Source organism: Panthera uncia (genome assembly GCF_023721935.1).
Source record: "Panthera uncia isolate 11264 chromosome E2 unlocalized genomic scaffold, Puncia_PCG_1.0 HiC_scaffold_20, whole genome shotgun sequence".
Taxonomy (NCBI): Eukaryota; Metazoa; Chordata; class Mammalia; order Carnivora; family Felidae; genus Panthera; species Panthera uncia.
The window spans coordinates 9,527,094-9,554,830 of NW_026057589.1; the positions used below are offsets into that span (position 1 = coordinate 9,527,094).

The following is a 27,737-nucleotide window of genomic DNA, read 5'->3' on the forward strand; positions in this document are numbered from 1 at the left end:
TTCTTTCTTTCTTTCTTTCTTTCTTTCTTTCTTTCTTTCTTTCTTTCCATTTACTCTTTGAAGATCCTGGGCATTTGTTCTGTAGAATTTCTCATATTCTGGATGTGACCTTGGAATGTTGGGTGATATGCTTCTCTATCCATTGTCTTTCCTACCAACTGGTAGTTAGATATGGAGGCTTGATTAGATTGAAATTCACTTTTTAAAATTGAGGTATAACTTACACCCAATGAGATACCCAGATCTCAGGTTCATAGTTAGATGAGTTTTGACAAATGCATACATTTTTTTTTCAATATATGAAATTTATTGTCAAATTGGTTTCCATACAACACCCAGTGCTCATCCCAAAAGGTGCCCTCCTCAATACCCGTCACCCACCCTCCCCTCCCTTCCACCCCCCATCAACCCTCAGTTTGTTCTCAGTTTTTAAGAGTCTCTTATGGCAAATGCATACGTTTATGTAACCTATACTACCTCGAAATATAAAGCATTTCCATCATTCCACAAAGCTCCCTCTCTTACTTTCCCTTGATCACTTCTTCCTTCCATGTGTACAAATCGAGTTATAGCTGCCAAGCACAGATAAAGATTTTTGCCATCTGTTTTAGCCTTGCCTTGCCTGTGGGTAATTTAGGACCCCTTTGGAAAGGTTGCTTTCTCCCTAAAAATAATGTAGAGAATCCTGCTGTTGTTTGTACGAACTCTCCTTCTCATGACCACGCAACATGTTTTCACTGGCAGTTTATATCAGGATGATTTCTGTTGCAGGTAGCAAAAATTGGGTTCCAAATTGACTTAAATAATAAAGAGAGTAAACTGGCTCATTTAACTGAATGTTCTAGATGTAGATCCTGGTTTCAAGTAAAGCCTCATCTAGTGACTCGACAATTTCACCAAGGGGCCGGCTTTTTGTTTTGTTTTGTTTTTCTACTCTGTCATCTATTGGGTCAAATTCATAATGTATTTGGGTCCTAGATGGCAGCCAGTGGTTCCTAGGACTGCATGCTTTCTCAGTCATTATCTGGCAAGGAAGAGAGATATTTTTCCCAGAATTCCTGGAAAAAGTCATGAGATTGGCCCTGATTAGGCTCAGCGTAGGTCGCATGCCTACCCCTAATCCAGTCGGCTGTTCAACTCTGGACTTGGTAGTAGAGTCTCCTCCTTCCCCAGAACAACCTGGATCTCCTAAATGGAAATCAGGAGATAACGGTGAGGAAGCATTGGCTGCTGTAGAGCAATGACTGCTATAATCACGAAAGCCCCAGTAGCCTCCGTCATTGGGACTTGCCTGGCTGTGCTTCCCTGGAGCAGCCCAGCTTCTGCACCAGACACCTTGCTTAACCCTTCCTCAGCCCCTCCTCGCCAGCCATCCAGAGATTTCTCTAGAATTTGAGGGTAGGGGTGGGTGGTCACTATATTCATTCTGACCTTAATGTTTCCAGCTGGGAAAAACGCACAGACCCCCGAGGCAGGTTTTACTATGTGGATCACAACACGCGGACCACCACCTGGCAGCGCCCCACAGCCGAGTACGTGCGGAACTACGAGCAGTGGCAGTCACAGCGGAATCAGCTTCAGGGCGCCATGCAGCACTTCAGCCAAAGATTCCTCTACCAGGTGAGAGGGCAGGGGCTTGCCACGAGGGAGGGGAGCCTCCTGGCCCTGGAGAATGTGCTGCCTCGCACACTATTTGTTGACCTGTTTGGTGAGCGGGAAGACGGTAGCTGGAAACATCAGTGCTCTGGAGATTTTACTCATCACGGTGAAATTCCTCAAATTCCGTCATTTCTAATTTAGTAACTCAGTGTCCAGCTTCTGTGTTTCAGGACTCAATATACCTGAAACTGACTCAGTATATCTGAGATATATACTATCTTTCTGCCAAGACTGGATTTCTCTTCTGGCCCCTCCATCCAAGTCCATTTATTCTAATTTGAAACCTGAAGGTCAGCCGTGACTTCTTCCGTACCTCACCTTTTGAGAACAAAACAGCCACCTACTCAGTCCGTTAAGCATCCAACTTCAGCTCAGGTCATGATCTCACAGTTCGTGGGCTTGAGCCCCACATCTGGCTCTGCACTGACAGTGCACAGCCTGCTTGAGTCCTGTCTCCCTTTTCTCTGTGCCCCTCCCCTGCTTGCTTGCGCTCTCTCTCTCTCAAAAATAAATACACATTAAAAAAAAAAGCCATCTAAATCTTTTCCTTTCTGCTATTGTTTTTCTTTAAATCTTTTTTATTTGACACATTCTTAAGGATGGAAGGACCTCTAAAGTTGTTGTGGATCAGGGCTTCACAAACTATGGCCCATGGGCCAAAGTGGCCCACACCTGGTTTTGTAAATAAAGTTTTATTGGTACAGAAGCACTCCAAGTAGTTTAGGTATTGACTCTGGCTACTTACTTACACTGTAACAACAGAGTTGAGTAGTTTCAACGGAGACCATATAGCTTATAAAGCCTGAAATATTTGCTGTCTAGCCCTTTACAGAAAAAGTTTATTGACCTCTAGTTCAACTTCCTTCTAACTGATCCCTGGTTTTCCTTCATCCCTCCCAACTGAACGGTTGGGGCAGCCTTTCACTTGTTCTTTCTGTTGGCATTGTTCTCTCTTCCAATCTGTACTGCCTATTCCCAGCAGAGCAGTCTTCACATATCACTGTCATTTGATCACTTTTGCTCAACATTTATCACTGGTTTTTTTTTTTTTTTTTTTTTTTCTTTCTTTTTTTTTTTTTTTTTTAAGTAGTCTCCATGCCCAGCTTGGAGCCTAGCTTGAATTCATGACCCTGAGATCAAGACCTGATCTGAGACCAAGAGTCGGACATTCAACCAACTGAGCCACCCAGACGCCCCTATCACTGTCATTTTTTTTTTTTTTTCAATATATGAAATTTATTGTCAAATTGGTTTCCATACAACACCCAGTGCTCATCCCAAAAGGTGCCCTCCTCAATACCCCTCACCCACCCTCCCCTCCCTCCCACCCCCCCATCAAACCTCAGTTTGTTCTCAGTTTTTAAGAGTCTCTTATGCTTTGGCTCTCTCCCACTCTAACCTCTTTTTTTTTTTTTTTTTCCTTCCCCTCCTCCATGGGTTTCTGTTAAGCTTCTCAGGCTCCACATAAGAGTGATATCACTGTCATTTTAATCACTGGCTCAAAGCCTTCTGTGGTCATTACCTACAGAACAGCATCCAAATTTCCTACTCCAGAATTCAGAGTGCTATGATCCCAAATTAACTGTCTAATGGCCTCCTGTACTGTGTCCCTTCAGGAACCCTCCCAACCCCTCCTTCCATCCCATTAGAGCCTCCACCAGTGACCTTGTTTCCCCCAGCCACACAGCTGTCTTTGGCAGGACAGGTAGCATTACCAAGTTGGAACTCTGCATATTCTCAGGGGGCCTTGAACATGAAGCTTGGGATCTGTAGTAGAGTCTCTACAGAAGGTGGTGGATTAGAGGCTGGAAACCTTTTGAGCTGGTCCACAGCATTTAATCACCGAGTTTAGTCAGCATTGTTTCTGTTTGAAATGAACTCTAACCCCACAACCCATTTCTAAATTAGATACTTTCCTAGTTCGATGCTTACGATAGCTTTAATTCCGTTTAGCTAAGTACTGTTCATTATCAACTTTGCCTTTGTTTGCAGTTTTTTCCTCTGCTCATCCGAAGCAGGAGCTACCACCTCCCTGGGCCAGCCGATCTCCTCTTCTGTCTGTCAGGGCCGGTGCTCCTTGTAGAGTGAGAGAACCGTAGAAACCTCCATCTCTTTAGTACGGATGGACAGAAAGCACAGTGTTTATCACATCGACTTGTCTCCCAAGGTCAACTGTCATGCCTGTCTGTGATTCGTGCCCCGGTGCCCCGTGGCCTACCCGGTACAGCCCTTGTGTAGGTTCTCATGCCAGGCCTTGTACTCCGCAGCCCCTTTCACACATGCCTGGCGTCCGGTTCTGGCATGTTTCGAAATTGGATGGGATGTGATCATTCTCTGCATTTCAGAAATTGTTCCTCCAGAGCTAGGCCCCAAAGACTTTCTCTGCCATTTTTCTTGGGTGGTCGTGGCTACAAAACTAGGAAGGTCTGGGTGTTTCTATCCTTTGTATTAGAGACAAGGACACGTTTTAGGAGTCTCACACTGGTTTTGTCTCCCTGCTTATTTGGCTTCTCTAAGTATTGAAAAAAAAAATCTCTTGAAGGAATCTTTTTTTCTGTATAATGCACCAAATATGTTCTGTCTGTTGACTGAAATGTTTGGTGGGTGAGAGGGAAGGTTCTAGAGGTCACTTCCACTTGGTCTTTTGGAACCTTCATTTCTCTTGCCCACCCTCTCTCATTTTAGCAATGCCATTCCAGGCATGCAGAGGTAGAACTTTGCCTTGGAGAGTCCCCTACTACTTTTTTGAGTACTCTAAAAACGATTTTCCCCACTTTGCTGGGGTCGTAGGAGGGTTCTAGATAGAGGTGATGGTTCCCTTTTCTCTGTGAAACAAGATTCATATTGAAAAACGTGTTAAGAATCTTTTATGGGTCAGCTTTCAATGTCTCTCTGTTGATTTCCCTCTTCCCTGGATTTGCTTTGCCTCTCGCTTGCTCTGGAGCCATGTCCTGGTTACAAGTAAGAAGAGTTGCTTTCATACAGTTATTTTGGGGTTTGGCCTTGGCCCAGGGTTTGACTCGGAAGACTTAAGAGCTGATACTGTACCAATGGGCTCTCTTCCTCCTCCTCCTCCTCCTCCTCCTCCTCCTGCTGGGCTGAAACCAAGACCTCGTTCTTCTTTACTTGCTCTAGAGAGAACACAAAATGCAGTTCAAGATAGAAGACGAAGGAGCCCCACGTCGCGGTCTCCCACAGCTCCTTCCTGCTTTCTGTCCCATCACACACATTTTTCAGTTTCTCTTCTCATTCCCCTTATTTCTGATACGCTCCCCTTTCCTGATGCCCCAGCGTGCCTTTGTTTGTTGTGACCATCATGCACATACTTGTGTATTGCCCTTACAATTTCTCTTTGCCCTTTCTTCTGTGACCCTGCTGCGTTCCAGCAGGGATGCCCACCTAGTCGCATGCATTGTGCAGTGTGACAGGACCCATCTCACAACCTGCTACTATTTTCGTGGCATTCCCTTTACCCCCACTTTGGTCCTCCCTTAATGACTGAAGGATGTAGCCAGTGTCTACAGGACTGAAACAGATCATTCTGTGGCTCCTGATGTGTGGATGCCAAATCGCATTATCCAGAAACATACAACTCCTTTCTTACTCTGCAGAGAGCCCCTTGGATTGAACTCTCAAACACCTGGGTTTTGTTCTGCACCCAGTGGGTGGATACTTAAAAAAAGGAGCCGGCCTTCCATACGTAACCTTTAATGCCCTTCCCAGAGCCTTTATTGCCCTCGGCTCTATTTGCTAGACATTCTTTATTTCTGAGTTTGTATCTTAAAATATTACTGGAACTTAGTGCTTAGTCCCCGAGGGACTTGAACTCAACGTGAGCTGTCTGGCTTGCGGCCTGCACCTCAGATGTCCCAACCCAGGGACAGTTACTAGGCAAGTGATTCAACAGTGTTACTTTCTGTTCCTACTAGCAAAGGAAATTGTCTTGTCGCTTAAAGTCACCTGCAGATCCAAGGATCTTTCTTCTGACTCTAATCCCTCCAGGCCCCTTTCTCTGTGGTTTTCTGCCTGTGCTCCAAGTGACACTTGGGATCTCTCCTTTTGGGCGAATTGGCGGAGAAGAGAAGGGGCAGTCGCTTGGCTTACTGGAGATGTGGGGTTTTGGGGTTTTGGTTTTCAAGCCATGATGTGTGGCTCGTATTTTTTGTTTCTCTTTGGCTTCTTTCTGTCCACTTCCTTTTCTTATTTTTCAAGTTGTACTATGTACATTGAGGGAGAAATGTCCAAAATAGTTAAGTGCTTTTCTTTAACTGCAAGAGGTAGCATTGTTGCAAGTGTCGGCTTTCATGGACTCCATCTCCTATGTTGTTCACGTTTATCAACCTCTGGCCTCTCTCCCTTCCCTATTGCTTCCTCTTCTGTCCCCTTTTCATAGGTTTTGGGGAGTGTGGATCTGATAAGATGAGAATAGGACGATGGCAAAGAAACGAAACAAAATGCCATAACTAAAGAGAGCCAACATTGTATGAAGTTTTAAAAAAGGCAAGGATTAAGAAAAGGGTTGATGATTCTTTTTAAAATTCTCCTCCCTGTGCTCTGTATACTAGTCACAGTTGATTTTGGTGAATAATAGAAATCCACTTGGTTCAACTTAAACAGAAAAGGAATTTCTCAAATGGGAATGGGGTAGTTGATAGAATTAGCAGAATGACGAAGAACCAAGCTCTGGCAGAATCCAGGGGCAGGCGAGGCAAAGGAATAGTTCGTGTAGGACATTGTCCTCTTGTGCTGCCATTAAACACTCGTTGCTCCAGTGGATTGTGGACTCTATCACAGTCGTAATTTCCAACAGGCCTCATGCTTTCCTGCCGTTCCCGGAAGTCCTGAGTGGGAGCATCGGATTGGCTGGTTTTTAAGTCATGTGCCTGCACCGGAGGTGCCATGGTGTTGGGAAGGGAAATATTTGCTAGCTGATAAATATTTTTGGTCTCTAGTTCAGTGCAGGTCATGGAGGCTGTCAGTAAAAGTTGTTTGGTCTGTTGAGCTGCAGGGTTGTGCAAAAGATGACTGTCAGCCCCCTGACGCCCACCGGGTACCAGTTGGGAGCTAATTTCCCATTGGCGCGTGAATGCTATGTGGATTATCCACTCATTCCAAAAAAAGACTTGAAGCAGCAGACAGTTTTGCTCTGAATGCTTCTTTACTTTCTTAAAATGACCTTTCCTGCGTTTCTTCCCTTTTGCTACAGCTCATTCCCCACCGAGTTCTCTTTGGCTTCATTATCTGAAATGCATGCGTATTTCACAAGTTCGTTCCTTTCCTTCTGTGACCAAATGCTTTTATAGCCACTGCTCTTCTGTGTTAACTGGAAAACAAAGCTGGAGGAACTTGGGTTTCATGAGATGTTGCACCCCACCCCCACCCTACTCCCACCAAAATGACCTCGGGAGATGTCACATTTGGGAGATCTTTTTCAGGAACCATCAGCTAAGTCTGAATTGTGGTGGAAACGTGAGCACGTCCTCCAGGATGACGGTAACGGGCCCGAAATCGAGCACAGCCAGCTTCCCACACCTCCGTGCAATCTCACTGTGCCGGGTAGGAGGCCCTTTGCTGAAAGGCGGCTCTGTCCCACCAGGGAACCTATGGTTTCAAGACTTAAACATCTTTTTTGGAACTTGCTTCGGAAGAGTTGCCTGAACTGCCACCTTGGAAAGAAAGTTTCTCTGTCCTTTCAGCCGGGGGTGGAGGGCCGGCTGTGAAGGGTGCGGGGGTTCTTTGGCAGTTGAGCTCCACCAATGTTTTCTCAAGCTGAGACTGAGCTCCATTCATCCTCCTGTCCGTGTGTGGCTCCGTCGCCCCCAGACAGAGCCAGCCGGCAGCCCAAAGTCTGCATTGAGAACTTGATCCCCTCGTGCGACGATTAAGTTTTAGTAAGTGAAATAAAAATGCTCCAGCAAAAAAGAAAAGAAAAGGAAAAAGAAAAGCAAGCAAGCAAGCGCGTGCGGAACGACGGAACAATACTTGTTTTATTTAACTATGAAGAGTTTTTGACAGCGCCCCCCCCTTCTCTGCAGGATATGAGAACTCTGGGTCCACCGCAGCCCTGCCCCAGGGATCTCACGGCAGAATTAGGCTGGGGGGTGGGGGGTTTGAACGTAAACAGTGACCCTCAAGGCCTGGAGTCCGCTCCCCTTTCTTTCTCCTGTCTCTCCTGCTCGCTTGCCACCTCGCCCCCAGCCCCACCTCCCCAGACAGGCACACACAGAACACTGAGCAACTTCAGGTTCGGGCTGGAGGAGAATAAAGGTGCTTTGTGAAGGGAAGCAAAACATTCCTGGGGGAGGTGAGGGGCCTGGGGCATGAATGTGCCCTCAGTCTGGGCTGGTTTTGCACACCACGGCTGCTCCCTCTCCTTCTCAGGCGCACCCAGGAGGGAGTTGGAGGGAGGAGGGCCCAGCCCCCAGCCAGGAAGCTCTGGGCGTGGGCAGGGCTTGTGGGAATGATTTCATTGGAAAGGCCTGCGATATTTTTTCCCCTCCCGTGTGTGGTTCTTGGAGAAAGTTGGAGGTGGTGGTGATTTCAGTCGCCCTGGCCGCCGCGAGCAGGAGCTCCTGCCGCAGGAAGGCACTGGCCGGGCCTGCCCGGCGGTCCGCTCCGGGCCCTCCTGCCACGCCTGGGGCCGGCTCTCTGCCTCCACAGCCCTGGCCCACCTTCTTCTGCACCCATCGTCCTCCCCCTCGCTCCCCCCTCTCCAAAGCCCATCGGGGCCCTCTGTGTGCGGGGTTCTTTTTGGGTTTCTCTCTTTTGAAGAAAACTTTTGAGAGATGCAGATGTCACTTAAGGCCTCACTGTATCCTGTACAAAGTGCTCAAATGTGGAAATGAGTCCTTGGCATTTTTATTTTTATCGATCGATTTATTTTTAACCGGCGGCTTTTTTTTAATCTCTGTGTTCTGCTGTGTTTCTTGTGTTTAGTCTTCAAGTGCTTCGACTGACCATGACCCACTGGGCCCCCTCCCTCCTGGCTGGGGTAAGTACCGAGTTCTACTTCCATGTCCTCAGCTGTCTGTAGGTTGATGCTCTGTCTTCTTCCCGTGCGAGTCTTTCTCACTCCCATCCCTCAATTCTCCATTTCACTTTTCTCCAGCACATGCTGTGGGGATGCCCTAGTGGGAGGTTACAGGCGATGGAGCTGGAAGATTGGGAAAGTAACTGAGTTCCCCTGCACCCCTGTAGCATTCACCTGCCATGACTGAAGGGTTATGACCCTACGGACAGAGTCCCTTAGCAGCCATGAGACTGTTGGGTTTTGGTCCTGACTTTAAATGGTCTACCCAGCCATCCATCCTGTCATTGACTAAGACATTTTGACGCTGACTTACCCGCAGGTGCACTGGTTTCAGGTCTGTGGCTGTGCCATTGGAAGGAGCCACCTTACCAAACCTTTTTTTGCAGCCAGGATGTTGGAGGACTTCAGCCTAATTTTGACTAAAGAAAGCCACCTTTTTATTTGTGACCCAGTTGTGAAAGAGACCAGAGGGAAGCAGATGAGAGAGTTGAGCACTGGGCGGCAACTCTGTGGAGGCGCGTCATTGCTGATTAATAACGCCATGCTGGATTCTCCTTGTCATTGGAGAATTTTAAGTCCTGGGCGTGATTTGCCAATAATGAGTTAGAGGGATGGACGTCCTTGACTTGGGAGAGATTATGGGCGTTATGGCTATTCTGGGAAGGAGTAGCCATGCAAAAAGGGGTCATGAGAGATGGTGAGATTCCATGCATTCTGCAGCTCTGAACCGGGTCAGGGTTTTGTTCAATACAGCAAGAGTCCCTGTGTTCCGAAGAGGGCAGTTTTTGCAAGAATCAGCGTGTGCCGGCTTTAGTGTATTGGTGAGGCCAGTAGCAGACAGTAAATGCTAGTTTGATGGTGGTCACAGATGGTTATTAAATTGGGCAGGGGCATGCTCCCCAGTAAAGACAGAGAAGGTGACAATGATAGGATGAACATGACCTGGGAAAGTACAGCTTTTGAGCTGGATCCTCTTAGTGTAGACATGTTACTCCCTGCTAGTAATTTACCAGATTCCATCACCTCCCTGGGACCCATAGTGTGTCACTTAGGGAATTACCACTGTATTCCAGAGCACTGGAAGGACCTTGTAGACCTTCTAGGGGGATGTGTTGGTTAGTGAGGCCTCCAGACAGTTCTTGAAAATCACCGATGACCCATCTGGCTCTTTGAACTGATGAAAGGTCACAAGTATCTCAGAGATCAGCAGCAAGTCAAATATGAGGAGTCAAACACAGGGTCCCTGGCTAGGCAGGGAAAATGCATCAGATTAAACAAGAATGTATGATGTTTGGCAGCCAGTAGACACTCTGACCCAGAGCCAGGGGCCCGGAGTTGTTCCTGGGTCTGCAGAGTCCAATGATTTCTTTCTGCTACATGGTCACCAAGTAAATCTGCTACATGATTTGGTTCTGCTACATGATGGTCACCAAGTAAGAGCATCTGCAGCGACTCAAAAATAGCTCCTAGAAGCCAAGTGTGAAATATCTGAGATGGGATTAGGAGCCATGGTCAGAGTCAGTGGTGTTTACATGCGATCAGGAAAACACACAAGATTATATTGGTATGAAACTGAGAAAAAAGAACATCTGGCCGAGGGCCAGAGAACCTTCCTAATCACATCCTTTGGGCTTTGTGTGGCTTTTCCAGGGCTGTGACAGGGCCACCTCCCCAAGAAGAGTTGAGAGTGAACAGAAAGAGCAGCAGAACCAAGTGAGAATTGTGTTTAGTGGGAGCCTGCTGTCAAAGCTGTGCTCTCCTGCTGTCAGTCCTAGGTCCCTTTCTGCTCCTCTAGGAGAGACCCCACCGTTCTCCCTGCACCCCGGCCCATGGGTTAGGATGCCTCAGGTTTAGATCCACATGTCTTCAGCCACCCTGACCCTGGCCATGTGACTACATGCTTCCAGGTCTGCTTCTTCCTGAAGGAAGCAAACTAGATGCTAGGGTTAGGGCTTTCCCAGCCCCTGAACTATGAAATTGTATGCGGTGAGGCAGTTCCAGGAGGCCCCCTGGCAGCAATGAGGGCATAGGCCCCAGACCGGCCGGACAGATCCCCCACCCTGAGGATCAGCATGGGCTTTGGCCCGTGGCAGAGCAGACACAAAGGACCTAGTTTAAAGCAGAAGCTTCTGGAATGGAAGGGGCCTCTCCTTTTTTTTAGAACCTTCTCAGGAAGCCTGCCTTCTGTGGGACAGTCCCATAAGGTTTTCTGAGGTGATGGTGAGTTCTGTAATAATCTTGGACATCCTTGCTTTCTTTCCTTTTGTCTGTGTTTTTAAAATTTCTGTCAGGTAATGGATACCATGTAAGACAGAGAGACCAAGCCACCTAGGTTGATACTGGGAACACTGCAGCCTGATGCTTGAGGGGAGAGGTGTGAGTTCCTCAGTTCTAGGCCTTTCTTAGCTTTTGGTTTGCCTGTACCTTCTGGAACTGGTTCTTTTTATTTTTTTAATTTCACCCTGTCATTGTAAAAGAGGGAGGGTCATTAGCATCAGTTATTTGGGGGACAGAAGCAGAATTGAAGGCTCACGAACTTCATGGGAAAGGTGACCTCTCTTGGGTTCGAAGCCTTACCCCTCGTCTCCCTTGTCATCCACTTGGAGCTGACGGAGTGCCTCTTTCACTGCCTCTCACAGCCTGGAATCAGTAGCTAGTGTGGGTCTGCCTGGATCCCTCCCATGAGCACCCGAGCCGTCATCAGTGCCCCAGGAGAGGGCGAGATAGGAAAGATTGTCCAGAGGCCAGAGACCATGTGTCTGAGCGCCCCCAAACACTGGCCTGGCTCGAAACACACACTAAGGTGTAAGAACAAGGTGGGCATTGTAAGTGCCCACAGCCCCAGGCATTTATTGCACATGTGCAACACGACATTTTGCTGGGCTATGAGAGTTTTAGAACAAAGCTTTGCCTTCACGCAGGGAGAAGGAGAGAAGGCAGACGGGAGTAGGCCCTGTGGTACCGAGTACTGATCAAGAAGGTACAAAGGAAAATGCAGCCACCCCACAATGACCCTGCCTGGATGGAGCAGTTGCAGGACCAGAGGCCGGCCCATGAGGGACTGGGGACGGGACCCGGGTTGAAGGGAGGCTGGCCGTGCCTCCACTTTGCACACAGCTGGATGCAATTATGCCTCTGGTTTCAGCCGGGGCTGCTCCCCCTCCGTGTTGCCACACCGCCCCCTTTCCTCCAACAAATCGACCAACCAAAGACAGTGCTGGATCTTGAGTTGGAAATGTGTTTGACCCTCCCCCACTCCCCAGTAGGGAAAGATTCTCTTTGTCCTTTTTACCAGTGACAGATGTGAATGAGCCAGGCTTTCATCGGTTAAACTTCTCTAACAGGTCTGGAACAGGGGCAGAAATTGAGACCGCTGGCACTCAGGACGTGGGAGCCAGAGGGGAGTGGAACTCAAGGTCTTGCAAGCTGATTGTCGTCTTTTCTTTATTCTCCCATGACAGAGAAGAGACAGGACAACGGACGGGTGTATTACGTGAACCATAACACACGCACCACGCAGTGGGAGGACCCTCGGACCCAGGGGTAAGGACACGGGCCAGGTCGGCCAGGTGTAGCTCCAGCGTTGGCCAAGTGCCTCAGAATGCACGGTCCTCCATGACCAGTGTTCAGGGATATCTTTAGCCAAACACGAATGCCCCAAGACCCTTACCATGTGGTGTCGACCTAATGAGACTTGAAAGTGGCTCCTTGAATTGACTTTCTCGATGGATAGAGAGTGGTGTCTGGGCCAGTTGTGCACATTGCCGATAGCGTGATCTCGAATGGCTCGAGGGAACCCCTCTAGAAGCCAGTCTGGGATGGGGCCTGTGGTGTCTCAGGATCACTGGTGGCTACTCAGGCCGTGGCCATCCACCTAGAGCTGGTTCTTTGGCCTTGGGACAGTACGTGACCTCTCTTTGCTACAGAACCGTCCTCACGACTTGGGTGGTACCAGGTGTGTTTCCTCCAGACGCGTCCTCAAGGGCTGTGCAGGGCCTGGGTGAAAGCGGAGAGAAAGTAGCGCTCCGGGAACCCCATCCTCCTAGGCCCAGAAGGAGACACCCCCCCTTACCTCCTCTCTTCCCGTGCTTCCAGGATGATCCAGGAACCAGCTCTGCCCCCAGGGTGGGAGATGAAGTACACCAGTGAAGGGGTACGCTATTTTGTGGACCACAATACACGCACCACCACCTTTAAGGATCCTCGCCCAGGGTTTGAGTCTGGGTAAGGACTTTCCACAGGCAGTGTTGGTATCTGTTCACACCGTCAGGGTTCATCCTCGTCTCGATCCTGTTACTGCCCTCTGGTGGCCAGTTTTAATGTCACATTAATGGGGTCGGGGTTGGGGGGGTGGGGGGGGAAGGGGCTGTCCTGTTTATTCTGAATAACACTAGTGGTCTTTCTGTAAAAGCAAGAAGTCTGGCCTTATTTCTGGTTTTTCTTTTTACTCCTCAAATGTGTCTACAGGAGACCTAATGACGGTCACTTCCTTTCCTTTCTTGTCTGTAACATAGCATCAGCTTTCCTCAAGGCTAACAAAATACATTGCTAATTTTTGAGAAATCACATGGGTTCTAGAACATCTTTGCTCTTCCCAGGACGAAGCAGGGTTCCCCTGGTGCCTACGACCGAAGTTTTCGGTGGAAGTATCACCAGTTCCGGTTCCTCTGCCACGTGAGTTCTGGGACTGGACCTCCCGCAGAGGTTGGGTGATTGAGTTCACTTAGCATGATTTCCCAGCCTAGCAGAGGTAGTGAAACGCGTGCGTCTTAGGGAGGGTCGCCAGTCACTTGTCTTACCCCAAGCGACTGTCTGACATCATCTCCGGGAAACCAGCTCCCATTCCTACGGTACCAGGCTCTCCGCCACTGGTCCAGGGAGACGGGGAAGCCTGTTTGTACAGATGAGAGACTTGACCGGATAGTTATGACTGAGGTCCTGACTCGGGGTTTGTTTTCTTTCTTTGTTTCTTTCTTTCTTTTCAGTCGAATGCCCTCCCCAGCCATGTGAAGATCAGCGTTTCCAGGCAGACGCTTTTTGAGGATTCTTTCCAGCAGGTTAGAGAATAATCATGGTGCCTGAGACCAACGAACAGGAGGCCCCCTCTCACCACCCCATCTCCTGTCACATGGCCCGTTGAATCCATGTGGTAGCGTTTCCAAGGCGTGGGCCTTGGTGACAAGTCTCTGCTGAACAGCAGGCCTTAGAATTCCCTGCCCTGCCCCAGCCTGCCACGGAGGCAGGCGTGGCACTCTGGCCACGATGCTCTGTCTCCCCAGATCATGAACATGAAGCCGTATGACCTGCGCCGCCGGCTCTACATCATCATGCGCGGCGAGGAGGGCCTGGACTACGGAGGCATTGCCAGGTAAGCTCATCACCTCTGGAAGGCTGTGTGGCACCCCGTTGCCCCAGAAATGCCTCCAGCCAGAACGCTGCCTCCCCCTTGCTCACATTGGCTCCCCGAACTCCTGCACCTTCAGGAGTAGGCATGGGTGTGGCTGGTCCACATGGGCACAGGAGCAGGGTCCCAGGGTCCCCTTCGGGGCTGGGAATTGACCCTTTAGTTATTGGCCTGTGGGGAGGCTGGGAGCTCCCAAGGGAAGAGCTGAGGACAGTGGCTCATGATTTTTGTACTTGAACCATTCGGCAGTGGCTAAATAGTGATGTCCTGTGGTTTCAATTAAAATCGGCCCCGGGCTTCTCTTCTTGGGCAGCTGGGGCAGGTCAAATCTGGTGTGTCCCTGTGTGCCTGACATATATAAGCTCTGTCCCAACCCGGAGGGCCTTGATCAGGGCTCAGCTACACATCATGTGCAGAGGGTCAAAAATTAAAATGGCTGATGTGCCCGTAAGAAGAGCCTAAAGCATTGGCCTGCCCTCACCCAGTCTGCCTGCAAAAGTTAACAGACTCTCTGACAAAACGTTGCCTTGGATAATGGGGCTGAAGGTCCCCTGGCAGGGAGAAGGAGCATCCTGGCCTACGGTGACCGCTCAGCTCGCTGACCTCTCACGGTGTGGGGACGTCTTCTCTCTTGGTGTTGGGTTCACTTGCTTCTGGTCCTCTGTTTGCCGGTGGTGCTGCCCTCTGTGTTGGCCCCTGTGGATCAATTGCTCTTTGTTCTGTGGTGACCATGGTGACCTTCTCTCCAGGCTCTGCTTGGTGGTGTGGCTCCCACCCCGTGTGTGTCTGTCTCTCTGTGTCCTGCCAGTGGTTTTACCCTATGGTAGGTTACGTCATGCTGTTCTACCACAGGGTAGAACCACGGACGGGATACCGAGGCACCCTCTGCATCGAAGGAACTCCTCGTCTGCCCGGCCACAAGCAGCCGGGGACTGGCCCCCTTGGGATGTCCCCCTGCTGGTTGAGCTCAAGCCTGAAAGGACCCTGAATTCTGGCTTGCGGCTTGTATCTAGGCCACAAAGAGATGCCAAGTCATGGGTGTTGGTTCAGAAAAATGCGTGGAAGTGTGGGAAAGGGTATGGTGGTGGGGTCTGGGGTGAGGGGAGGGGAAAGAGCAAGGGAAGCGAGATACCTGTTGTACAGCTGCTGGGAATGAGGTTTATAATCTAGAGGCAGCATGGATTACAGAGTTTTCATGCATCAGGGCTTAAGAACATATTACTGTGTGTTCATATCACGCTGCCAACTCAGGGTAAAAACAGGCTAGCTATTTCTTACAGCACCTGTGCAAGATTTAGAAAAAGATGCCCTTTCTCAAGACACTTCCATGTTAGAAAATGGTCATGATATCTTTGTTTTATTGGGAAAAATACTAGCTTGACTGCTACGTGCAGAAAAATTATCGTAATAAATGTGCAAACCCATGCTATTTTAACATAGTGCCTTTGTACAGTGCACAGCCTGCACAGCTGTGCATGGTGGCCTCAGGGTACAAAGAGCTCCTTTGCCATCAGACATACTGGATATCGGATGTAAAGTCCTGGAATGCATCACCTCGGAGCCCAGAGACATGCACGCAGGCTTTCCTGAGCACTGTCCACAAGTGCAATTGTTGTCCTGGCTCACCCTTGCTCACTGACCAGCTGCTAATACAAATTATACCAGGTGTTAATCCCAGTGGGGCTCGGCAACCAGGGACGCGTGTCTCCAAACTAGCCAAGACAAGACGACAGAGGAGGGTCACATCTCTGGTGCAGGTTGCAGGAAGGGATCCATTACCCTTGTTTTTCTCTGTCTTCTCTCGCAGGGAGTGGTTTTTCCTCCTGTCTCATGAGGTGCTCAACCCCATGTATTGTTTATTTGAATACGCCGGGAAGAACAATTACTGTCTGCAGATCAACCCTGCCTCCTCCATCAACCCCGACCACCTCACCTATTTCCGCTTTATTGGCAGATTCATCGCTATGGTAAGATGCATTGCTGCGAGATCTCTAGAGAGGGCGACTGTCGGGGAGCCAGGCATGCCAACAGCCGCCTGCAGTGGGTGCCCCATCTCTGAGCCCCACGCGCCTCCTCTCACGGCTCCTAACAAGACATGCAAAAAGCTAGCATTCTGGAGGTAGTTCAGAGCTCTGTCAGCGGTGCCCCCAGGGGCTATGAGAGGGTTTTCATGTTTGATTTGTGTAGGACTGGTCAAGCGATCGCTTACTTGACATTCAGTGTGCACCCCGCTGAGGGTGTTGGCATGACACACGCTGCCCACCTGCCTGTCTCGCGGGGGGAGAGGAGATGTCGGGGAGGTGCGTACCACGGTCTGTCACGAGCCTCGGGTGGGAGTGTTGGGGAGTATCTGACTGAGACGCTCACTTCTGGAAGGGGATTTGGAATCAACACTAGCTTAGAACAGAGTCCTAGTAGACTGTTGGTCAGGATGTAGGAGGCATCGTCAGGGAGTGGGTGAACAGTAGGAAAAAGGGAGTCATGGTACCCGTATTTATCTAGAAATAGGAACACGGTGTGAGTAGAGAAGGGAGTCATGTCATGTGTATCCTGTCGAGTGTCTCGTGAGGGCAGAGAACCGGGATTGAGAAGGGGGAGCCTATGAGAGTCGTATAGTCCTTCTGCCATTTTTGGTAGTTGGAGATGTTTCATCGCTCACTTTCCTTTGCTTCTTCCTGACTTCCTGAATGCTCTGCCTGCAGGAACCCCAGAGCCCATGACTAAATATGTCCCTTCCCCTTGTCTGGAAGTTCTTGGCTAAGGTGCTGGGCTCAGGAAGTGGGCACATTCTTCCCAGGTCTAGAGACCCGCCTGGCCCTGCAGCCGACAGGACAGACCAGTAAAACCCTAGACTATTACTCACCACTGGCCCGCCAGCTCTTGCCATTGACAGCGTCTGCATTATTTTTGGCTGCCTCTGCGGCCCAGCTCTGAGCGTCAGTGAGTCAGGGCCGCCGCCTGGGGCTGTGCTGGGAGTGCGGGCAGATCTCTGCTAGAACAGGGAGCTGGCGGGTGAGCGTGCTGGGCAGGCAGTGGGCTCCTAAGCAGGCTGGCTCTGCTTGTCCCTGTGGTCTGCAGGTGTCCCAAGGTCGTAGGCGCTCTTGGGGAGAGAGGGCAGGTAGCAGTAGTTGGGCTTTGGTGAGGAGCATCCGAGAGCCTGACTTGGGCAGGGTCCTCTGAAGACCGAACCCCTTCGGCGTGTCTCTTCTTCCTCAGGCTCTGTATCATGGGAAGTTCATTGACACAGGCTTCACCCTCCCTTTCTATAAGCGGATGCTCAACAAGAGACCAACCCTGAAAGACCTGGAATCTATTGACCCTGAATTCTACAACTCTATCGTCTGGATCAAGTGAGTCCTCTCCCTTGCACCATGTTGGGAGGAGAGGGGTCTCTGGGTGGGGAGTAGCACGGTTGGCCTGTATGTTCTCCGCCAGAGTGGCCTTGCACTCTTATAGGCTGTGTAAATGCTTGTGGAGATGCACGGCTCCCAGGTTTCCCTGGAGGGCAGCTCTGGAATTCACTCTGTGCCTCAGGGAGAGGTCCCGGGCTCTGTTCTGGACTTCAGCTACCTGTGAGTCCTTGCATCCCACGAACACTAATGTGAGTGACGGAGCAGGATAAGGGAAGACCCTTCTGAGATAGACCTCTTCCCTCTTGGTCTCTCATGCCTCCAGAGAGAACAACCTGGAAGAGTGTGGTCTAGAGCTGTACTTCATCCAGGACATGGAGATCCTGGGCAAGGTGACAACCCATGAGCTAAAGGAAGGTGGTGAGAGCATCCGAGTGACAGAGGAGAACAAGGAAGAGTACATCATGTGAGTCTCAAGCACTGGGGAGCCGGTGGCGGGGGGAAGGGCAGAGCCCCCTCGTCTCTGGGGCACCCTCCAGCCAGGCGCCCGGGGTATTTCACCGGGGATCACAGCCTCCCATTTGGCATTGGCCTGTGATGGCTACCCAGGGCCATCACACGCTGACCAGAGCTGAGGAAACCGGAGCCCAAGGTCATGTTAGAGCTCCTGTTGGCGCTTTTTCCCCACATGGTAGCCTTCGAGACTGCAGGGCCTTGAAGAGGCATGAAACTTGAACATCTCCCTCTTCCTTCTAACTGGCAGGATTTCTGTGTCCCGGGTGCCTACCCAAGTCCATTCTCTGACGCGCGTCTGTGCGCGACTTCACCCGTGTGCCTTCTTCAGGTCTCTCGGTCTAGCGTCTTCACCTCCACATGCCTGAAGTTCAGCCAGCGACGGTGGGAGGTGGAGGAGGGGGTGGAATGTCACAGACTCCAGTGTCTCCTGGTTACCGTCACCTGATCCCTTGCTGCCGTGTGACAACAGCCTCGTGGCAGGCCCCGAGCTGCACCTGAGGAGCGGGTCTCGGCGCCACTGATGGCTGATCTTCTGTTTCAGGCTCCTAACCGACTGGCGTTTCACCCGGGGCGTGGAAGAGCAGACCAAAGCCTTCCTGGACGGCTTCAATGAGGTGGCCCCCCTGGAGTGGCTGCGCTACTTTGATGAGAAAGAGCTGGAGGTGAGAACTGAGGTTGCCTCCACCCTGCACCTCTGCCTCTGGGGCCGTCCTGCCCTCTGTTGGTCAACTGCGTCCCCCGGAGGGACTCACCAGTAAAACCTCACACTCCCTCCGGCTCGAGGCCGCCGCGGGGCGGATGGGTGTGATCTGGTTTCTCACACCTATTCCTCCCCTGGCCCTCGTTTTGAGGGGTTCCACGTTCAGGGCTGTATCGCCCAGATCATCACCACCGCCAGCAGAAACAGATGAAAACGTTCAGGATGGTTTCACCTGCTAGTGGTGGATGAGGCACTGTGCACCTATGGGGAGGGGGCTGGCGCTGGCCCGCTGACACCTGTCCCCTCTGCAGCTGATGCTGTGTGGCATGCAGGAGATAGACATGAGCGACTGGCAGAAGAACACCATCTACCGGCACTACACCAAGAACAGCAAGCAGATCCAGTGGTTCTGGCAGGTAGGCCCGGGACCCATCCCACCGGAGTCGGGTGCGGGTCTCGGCTGGGGTGTTTCAGCAGTCAGCCACAGGAACGAGACCTGATGAGATCTTAAGCTCGAGGACCCTTGTTGTGTGGTCACCTCCCTCCTCCTTGACGCCCTCCCCAAGGAGAAACCCGACCTGGGGCCGAACAGCGCGGTTGCAGCTGGCTTGTGGCCGGTGCACTTGACAGGACATGGTGGTGGTCAGCCTTGGGCCAGCTGAAAACACTGGGGTGCAGGAGCGCCAGCCTGCGGGCAGGAAGGGAAGCTCCCGCAGGGCGCGGCTGCCCTCCAGCCGGGTGGGACGGGACTGCATGTGCTGGGCTCCAGAGAAACCGAATGAGCTTGGAGTCCTGGACCTGATGAATTGGTTCTTTCCTGGGTGTAGTCTTGTCGTTGTCGTCACGAAGCGTAGCACCCCTGGAGAAAAGGACGTATATAAACATGTCGTCATGACAGTGCAATTCCCATCTCATAAAATTCACCATGTTAAGGTGTACAGTTCACGGGCCTTTCACGGTGTGATGCGATCATTACCACCATCTAATTCCAGAACTCTTCATCACCCCCAAGAAGAAACCCCATACCCCTTAAGCAATCACTCCCATCCTTGGTATGTTCTTACAAGTACAACTTGGACGGGAAAAGAAAATCCAGCTCGAGGTGCCCCTGAGACCGAGACATGTCCCACGGACTGGTGGGGTTGTCCTACGGACACAGCCCCTCAGAGGCGGCGGCTTGGGGGTTTCTGAGGTTGGTGGCTGTAACGGCCCCCTCCCCCAACCCCGGGCTTTGTGTTCTCAGCCCCAAAGAGGGGTCCTGGCTGCCTGGAGTCACAGGTTAGGGCGAGGTTCTGGGTCAGGTGGCTTGTCTGGCTCTGCGCTGACTCGTGGAGTTCCAGGTGGTGAAGGAGATGGACAATGAGAAGAGGATCCGCCTGCTGCAGTTCGTCACCGGGACTTGCCGCCTGCCTGTTGGAGGATTTGCCGAACTGATTGGTGCGTCTCCCCTTGCCCTGCTGGTGCCCTGGGGCTGGTGTGAGGGCAGCTCGAAAGGCGGGCGGGGCTTAAAATCTCCTTGGAAGCAAGTCAGTGGGCCTGAGCCCCCCTCCACTGTGGGTGCAGCCAGAGTCCTGCCGTGGGAGGGGATGGTTCAGTTGTACCTGATGTGGTGTTCTTTGCATAACAGGTAGCAATGGACCACAGAAGTTTTGCGTCGACAAGGTTGGCAAGGAAACCTGGCTGCCCAGAAGCCACACGTGGTGAGCATTTTGGTGTTAGTGGGAGGTGGCTAGAACCTCACAGACCGGATGAGCTCCTGAGGGCAGTCCAGTGAGTGGGGCTGCTTTGGGACTTGACTCTGGCAACTTCCGTGTGGCTCTGGGGTTCGAGAGGAGGGGCCTCTGATCTTTTGGGAGTTACGGCAGCAGTCCTCATGTCCTTACCGGCTGTTAAATACTCAAACACTTCTCTTCCAGTAGACAGAGAGCTGCCTCCCCGTGTGCCCTGCTGCCCAGTTCCCCCTTTCTCCAGTGGCCCTGCCTTGTCTCCTAACCCTCCCATGGTCTGGGGACCAGAAGCATTAAGGCCTCACACAGCGGGGCCCTCAAGGACTCTCTTCTGGCGTCTGGCCACTTGGCATGTTTGAGCCACAGTCACATGAACTCTTTTGACCGCCCCCTGCGGCCAGGCTGGAGGAACCAGCCATGGAACCCTGACCTCTGTGCTGACTCTTCTGTTCCCTCTTTCAACAGTTTCAACCGTCTGGATCTCCCCCCATACAAGAGCTATGAACAGCTGAAAGAGAAGCTGCTGTATGCCATCGAGGAGACTGAAGGCTTTGGACAGGAGTGACCGAGGCCGCCCCCTCCCACGCCCCCCAGCGCACACATAGTCCCGAGTTCTTCCTGCCCAAGAGGCCGGAGGCCACGCAGCACTCGGGAGGCCCCCCCAAGCGGTGGCCGTGCGTGGGACCACACTGTCATCAGGCTGGTGGTGGCAGAGTCTGACCTCTGGAGGCCCTGCCTGTCTCCTTCCCTTCCCCCCTACCCACTGGTGGCAGTCTGGAATAAAGCCCCCATGTCACCTTGGCCCCGTCACCCGTTTCAGAGTCTGGAGGCCTGACCCTCTCTGTAAGCTCTCCCTCCTTTTCCCCGAAGACCAGCCGTAGGTATGCATGAGCATGCAGGGAGGGTGCCTTCTGCTGAAGAGCTGTGGCGGAAGCCCTGGGTCCGACGGGCCAGTCAGGCGAGAAGGAGACCGGCCACTCGCTTGGGGTAGCTGTTCTGGGCCGACAAGGCCCAGAGTCTTTGCCAGTAAAAGAGGTTCTGTTTTAAATAGAACTTTCCCAGTGATCTGTGTAAGATGGAGGTCTGAGCGAGAGGAACTCCTCCCACACCCGGAGAGAGCTGGGCCTGCCGCCTCCTCTCCCTGCAGGCTCCCATCACCGAGGCTGAGCAGCAAGGCCCGTCTCTGCACTCAGTGCCGGCCAGTTTGTTCTTTCCCGCAAACAAAGGGTGGTACCAGCTGCTTGGGTGTCAGTGGGGTGGAAACCACAGACTCCCTCAGACTTTCTTCTCCCTTTGACATCCACTTGAAGCGTTTTGTGTGCAGGATTGCTCTGTGTTTCGATGTTGGTGTGCTGCTGGCGCTTTCTGTCAAGGAGCTGGGACGCCAGGTGTTGCTGGGACCTTGAGGGATCCGGCACCACTGGTCCAGGGATTCCCCAAATGGCTGCTCGTCTTAGGAACCCGCTCAGCAGTTCTGTGAGCTCAGGCAGGCCTGACCCAGTGACTCCGCTTCCGCGCGGCCTAGTCCCCAAGCGTTGACAGGCGGAGGGGGCGGTGTCCTGAGTGCCACCCAACCTTGCCACCTTTGACAGAGAACTCCCTTTGCTAGATGTAGTTGTCCAGGCAGCCCCAAGTGCTGGAGCACGTGGGCGTGGGTGACCCTGTTGTCCCCCGCCAGCCCCTGAGGCTACAGGCTGGTCCATTAGTCTCCCATTGAGAATGCAGTGTGTCCCAGCCACCCTAGAGTGTGTTCATTCTGCCTAGAAGTGAGGCTTTATCCGCACGTGGAAAACGATGCTCTTGGAGACCAGGGGAAGGGCTTCGAGCCGCTGCACACTGTCTGACTTGGTTTCCGGAGCCCCCGCCAGCCTCTGACGTGCTCATTCTGCCACGTGTGGAGACCCGCAAGGCGTACCTGCTCCTCTGGGATGCTGGTGGTTGTCGTGAGCTCCCTGGTGCGGGCCCCTGGGGCTCTAGCACTGAGCACCAGCTGTAGACTAGCTTGACCTTCCTGGGACCCCAGGCAGATCCACTGATCAGTCACGGGGCCTCCTGGGGACAGCCTCACACCCCCAGGTCCTTTTCCTTCCCCCTGGCCTGCGGAGGGACGGCCCGTGTCCACTGTGTTGTGTGTGCTGATCTGAGTGGCTCAGCTCCCTGGAGCTCAACTTTTTTTCTTTCCTTGAGTCATTTGCTGTGCTTCCCCGCAGTGTCCTGCTCTACTGGGGGTTGGGGGTGTAAGCTGCCCTTGGGGGCTTGGAAGGCTGAGGCTCACAGGTGTTCCGAGTGTGTTCATGTGTGTGCGTGCGTGTACATACGTGTATATAACCGAGGTGTTGTGTAGAATGTCCTTCGGTAGCCCTGGGTTGGTCACCAGATTGTTTTGTAATGCCTACCCCCTTGCCTTGGTATTGCCAGTTTCTCGTGCAATAAACAATCAGCAGCTGTAGGTGGTGTTGGCGTGGATGTCTACAGAATCGCTGTCCTCCAGACAAGAGGCCTCTGGGCCCCATACACCCTCCAGGCCCACATAGGGGTGGAAGTGCCATAACCTTGCTGGTTTTAGGAATGTGCGTGTTATTAACCAAGACTGTCAGGCTTCTGACGGGTGGCTGAGTCCCTGTGCAGGGGTCACTGTTATAGCCGTTGGGCACAGTTACTTCACTGCACCCTTTGGACGCCGTCAGCCTCTCCCTGCCAGGCCTGGGTTTCTGTGAGCAGCTCTTGTGGGGCTAGAACATGAACAGCTGTGGCTGCAGGTTGGGTGGGTTTTGGAAACCAGCTCTTGGGGACAGCGTCCGGGCAGTCATTCATTCGAGAAACATTTACTGAGTCCCATGATGATAGAGGGATGTCATCACCTTGAGCGAATGGTCATACGAAGTCTTGCCACCCTTAAGGATTCACTTGGGACAGATCATCATGTTGCTGTGTCTCGATGCGTTTGGCGTGGAAATGACGTTGATCAAGAACTTGCCCTGATTGTGCCTCTTCTCAGGAGAGGCAGAGAGATGTTCAGAGTGGCTCCTCCCTGGAATTTATAGGTGAATTCATTGCCCCACCCCAGAGCCTTTTTTTTACTTAACCAGAGCAATGCTGTGCTTTGAGAAAATTATTGAAAAAAACTCTGCACATTGTGCAGACATCTCACAATAAATTCAAATAAGGCATGTTCGGATGGAAACTCTTCTCCTCGTCTTACCTCAGAAAGAACTGTTAAGTTTGCCATGGCCCTTCCATGTTACCTAGTGTGCATATGAAAATCAAATATACGTGTGATTTTTAAATATACCAAAGATGGGATCTTCTATATGTTGAGCAACTCACTTGTCTCATTCGGCAGGGTGTTAGGGAAACCTTTCCATGTCCGTCAACGTAGGTCTAAATGATTCTTTACTGTTAATATTCTGCAGTATGACTCCTGTAATACACCCATCTCCATCCTAAGGGTCATTATAGTTGTGGCCAGTGGTTTGCTCATGGCGGCAAAGCTTCAGCGAGTGCGCTTGGGCAGGTCTTGGCCACCCACGCTGTTCTTCAAGGAGGGGGCAGTCCTGCAAGTTGGATTGTTGATGATGTACCTTTATTTTTATTTAACATTTTTATATATGTATTTAATTATTTATTTATAAAGAATGTTTATTTTGAGAGAGAGCGAATGAGCAGGGGAGGGGCAGAGAGAGACAGAGAGACAGAGAATCCCAAGCAGTCTCTGCACTTTCAACACAGGACTCGATCTCACAAACCATGAGATCACAACCTGAGCCGAAATCACAAGTTGGACGCTTAACCAACTGAGTCCCCCAGGTGCCCCGAAAAAAATTTTTTTTTAATTTTTTTTAACGTTTATTTATTTTTGAGACAGAGACAGAGCATGAATGGGGGAGGGTCAGAGAGAGAGGGAGACACAGAATATGAAACAGGCTCCAGGTTCTGAGCAGTCAGCACAGAACCCGACACGGGGCTCGAACTCACGGACAGTGAGATCGTGACCTGAGCCGAAGTCGGACGCTTAACCGACTGAGCCACTCAGGGGCCCCCCGAAAAATTTTTAAAAAGGTTTAAAATTCAAAGATACAAAGGGTCCACAGTGAAAGCCCCGCCCCTTACTTTTTTATTCCTCAGCCACCCTGATCACCTGCCAAAGGCCACTATTAATGCTAGTTTCTTTTGAATCCTTCCAGATAGAGTTTTAAACTCCCAACATAGTCTCCCCCATGCCCCTCGGAAAGGTTCTTGTTTTACTGGCCTTCACAGTGGGCAGGGTCCCTTGCCACCCCACTTTGTGGACTGCATTCTTGCCCTGCCCACCAGCTGCCCTTCCAGCTCTCTGTTCCCATTTCCCTCCCCTAACTCTGGGCAGCTGTCCTTTTACTTTTATACAATCAAAAATTTTTTTTTATATTTACATTCTATTATTTAATCATAAGGAAATCATCTGTACTTTTTCTAAAGGTTTATTCAAAAAGCTGAAAAGCAACAAAAACCATCTATATTACCATGATTATACAAATAAATGTTGTTTGCTCCAGAGCTAAATAGTATAATATAACAAAACTGTTTCTTCCTCATACAGTCTTTCACCCTGGGGGGTTCTAATTACTTTTCTTTGCTTTTATTATATCCTCAATTATTAAAAAATGTTTATTTTTGGAAGAGAGAGCAGGGGAGGGGCAGAGAGAGAGGGAGACAGAGGATCTGAAGCAGGTTCCACAGCTGGAGCTGACAGCACAGAGCCCGACACAGGGCTCAAACTCAACTCTGACATCATGACCTGAGCCAAAGTTGGACGCTTAACCGAACCACCCAGGCACCCCTCATTTTTTTTCTTATTCTGAAGTGTTTCAAGGAGAATTAGATAGGCAGAGAGGCTCCCCTACTCCTATGCACTGTAATAAGTTCCTGATATAATTAGCCAAAACTGTAAGAATTTTTTGGAAGTGAAGCGCTGGTAGGATTTCCTTTGTCGCCCAAGATCTCCAGTGATCTTTTGTCATCCTTTGTCACCCTTTGTCTTGTGATCCTTTGTCACCCAAGATCTCCGGTGAGTCTCCCAGGCGTCACTGGGACCTCACTGGATATGGGATCTCAGTTCTTGCTACCTTACTGGCCTTCTATATTGGGGATCTCATCACTCTAATAGAAAAACCCTAAAGAGCTGTATGTCTCTACAAGAATGCCGACAGATAGCAAGCTCTCCTGCTTCTTCAGCCAAACTTGGCATCAACAAGGCTCTAGCCTCATCCTGGGAAGAAAATCGAGTTAATGCCCAAAGTTATTACCCCAGCTCATTTCCCTGTAGTCCTACCCTGTAAACCTAGTTTTCAATATCCTTTTGTTTATCAGGTCCTCTGAGTCTGAGGTTGGTTCAAGTACCACAGTCCAGTTCACTTTTCTATAGTCCATACTTTATGAATCAAGCATCAACAGACTCAGATCAGAGCATGTCACTTCTTTGGCACACTTTTATTATTTGTACCATTTGAACATCATGGACTCAGGGTCTAACTTGAATTCAGAGGGTCCTGATGACAGTAATTATTTTCTTATGATGCTTTTCAGTTTGGGCCCCTTCAATTTGACTCTGCCGTCACTCTTTTGGATATCTTTGATGGCCTATATGATAATCTGTTCCCAGCTTTAGTTCTGTTGCCCCAAACACATAATCACCTCTTCTAGGAGCCCTGCTTCTTTTGCGAGTAAAATCGTGTTAGAAACCACAGGGAGTTCCGTCAAGATGGCACAGTGAATTCATGACTTGGCCAACCTTTCTGTTCCAAACATATAATAAAGACACATAAAATATAAAAAGAGAAAGCCAAAAAGGCCCGTTCAAAAACAAGATAAAGATTTCCAAGGGTCGGAAATAGAACAAAATGCAAATGGAACAAGATTGCAAGTGGGTATGCCACGCCCAGGGCCTGGCAGTGGTGGCTGGGAGTGAGCCTCGGTGGGGTAAAGGGGTCTAAGTAAGCTCCAGTACAGACAGGGCTTGGGCACCGGCCCACTGCTCCCTCCTGTTTCATGCAAGCAGGCCAACCAGCAAACTACAACAAAACCGGACTGCCTGTGCTCTGCACCTGGCTGTGGCTTTGAAAAACACGGAGGCAGAAACTCATCCAGACAAACCATCCCTGGATCTGGCCTGGATCTGTGATACTCCTAGGTCACCCCAGGCCGGGGCCCAAACTGCCACTCAAAAGATAAGGTTCTAAAATGGATGTCCCAACAGGGCAGGTGGAGACAGCTACAAAACCGTTAGGAAACGGCACAGAGTGAGAAAACAACTCCTTCCTTAAACTCGGTGGCTCTCCATATTTCAGAAGAAAACACTCCGGGGTGGTCTCTTGCCTGCTGGTCTTTGCTGTAAGAGGATTAGGTGGCAAGCGGACCTTTTCAGTGGGACCTGAATGTTGCTGTTCACGTTTTTTTCTCTGGGGTGACCATTTTCTCCAGAGATGAATCCTCTATTCCCTGCCTGAGGGGAAGGATGTACCTGAGTTGGAGTACCTGCCCATGGGCTTCTTGGGAGTAAGGAGAAGGAAGGAACCTAGGTTCTTAGAGTCCCGGCCACTGACTTGACCTTTTCTTTCTTCAGCCCTGCACCTCCCCCCTCAGCCTGGTCTGCAGCTGGCAGAGGGGCGGTAGTTAGGCTCTGTGGCTGGGGCCGGGGTGCTGGTCGGGGGGACCTGGGTGCCCCACCCTTCCAAACAGAAACTAATTTTAATTACCCCGGTTGTCAGCTCTCTTCCTGCCCTCCTGCTGCCCCAGGTACTGAGTCTCTCGGGGGGCTCACTCATTTCTCCCCTGCATCTCCCTCTGCAGTGTTTTAGGGTAAGGCTTCTGCATGGCCAGTTAGACGCCTCCACCTGCTTTCCACCTTTTAACACTGTGTTGAACATCACTGAAGTGGAGTAAGACTTCTATAAAGCTTTCTTTGCTGTCATTTTAGCTAGGCTGGAGAGGGCTAACACATGGTTCATCTGCCATCTCCATTAACTTCCTTTCCTTCGATAGATCTCCCGGGGCAGTGGGTGTGAGGAGGGGGCAGCTTGCAACTGGCTATCTTTCCATAGGGGTCCCAAAGGGGACTTGACTTTCACCTAATCTGCCCGTGTTTACTCCTGTGGCACTAACTCCAACCTCTTTCGGGTCCGAGTCTTTCCCGGCTCACCAGAACTCTCCTTGGCTAAACTCCTTCCACACTAATCTTGGCTGGGGATCCTGCCGCTGGCCACTTCTGCTTTCCGCCTAAAACTTTGTTGAATTCTCTTTTCTACCTCTCAGGTGCTCTCTCTCAAATTGGGCCAAGTGGCCAGGGAAAAGTGGGAGATCTTTTACATTCATTCAC

At 50.9% G+C, this 27,737-nt stretch overlaps 1 protein-coding gene and 1 long non-coding RNA gene across 3 annotated transcripts in view; one reads left to right on the forward strand and one right to left on the reverse strand.

Moving 5' to 3' along the window:
• WWP2 (WW domain containing E3 ubiquitin protein ligase 2) overlaps positions 1-22,835 on the forward strand; it is a 125,596-nt gene extending 102,761 nt beyond the window's left edge. Inside the window, exons 9-23 of one of the 2 annotated variants that reach the window (XM_049622427.1) lie at positions 1,446-1,620; positions 8,596-8,650; positions 12,151-12,232; positions 12,785-12,913; positions 13,288-13,363; positions 13,675-13,746; positions 13,969-14,057; positions 15,901-16,060; positions 17,364-17,443; positions 17,769-17,909; positions 18,501-18,621; positions 18,971-19,075; positions 20,000-20,096; positions 20,287-20,359; positions 20,852-22,835. In XM_049622427.1, the coding sequence (XP_049478384.1) occupies positions 1,446-1,620; positions 8,596-8,650; positions 12,151-12,232; positions 12,785-12,913; positions 13,288-13,363; positions 13,675-13,746; positions 13,969-14,057; positions 15,901-16,060; positions 17,364-17,443; positions 17,769-17,909; positions 18,501-18,621; positions 18,971-19,075; positions 20,000-20,096; positions 20,287-20,359; positions 20,852-20,951 (1,555 nt within the window). In that variant the 3' untranslated portion in view covers positions 20,952-22,835. Of the gene's footprint in view, positions 1-1,445; positions 1,621-8,595; positions 8,651-12,150; positions 12,233-12,784; positions 12,914-13,287; positions 13,364-13,674; positions 13,747-13,968; positions 14,058-15,900; positions 16,061-17,309; positions 17,444-17,768; positions 17,910-18,500; positions 18,622-18,970; positions 19,076-19,999; positions 20,097-20,286; positions 20,360-20,851 lie in introns of both variants that reach the window. The other variant, XM_049622426.1, reaches the window with a different exon arrangement.
• Positions 12,109-14,778, reverse strand: LOC125916311 (uncharacterized). Its single transcript, XR_007455868.1, has 3 exons — positions 14,697-14,778; positions 13,489-13,580; positions 12,109-12,685 (listed from the first exon to the last, which is right to left on the reverse strand). It is a non-coding gene; the product is annotated as an uncharacterized LOC125916311 (long non-coding RNA).
• Positions 22,836-27,737: the final 4,902 nt, after the last annotated feature.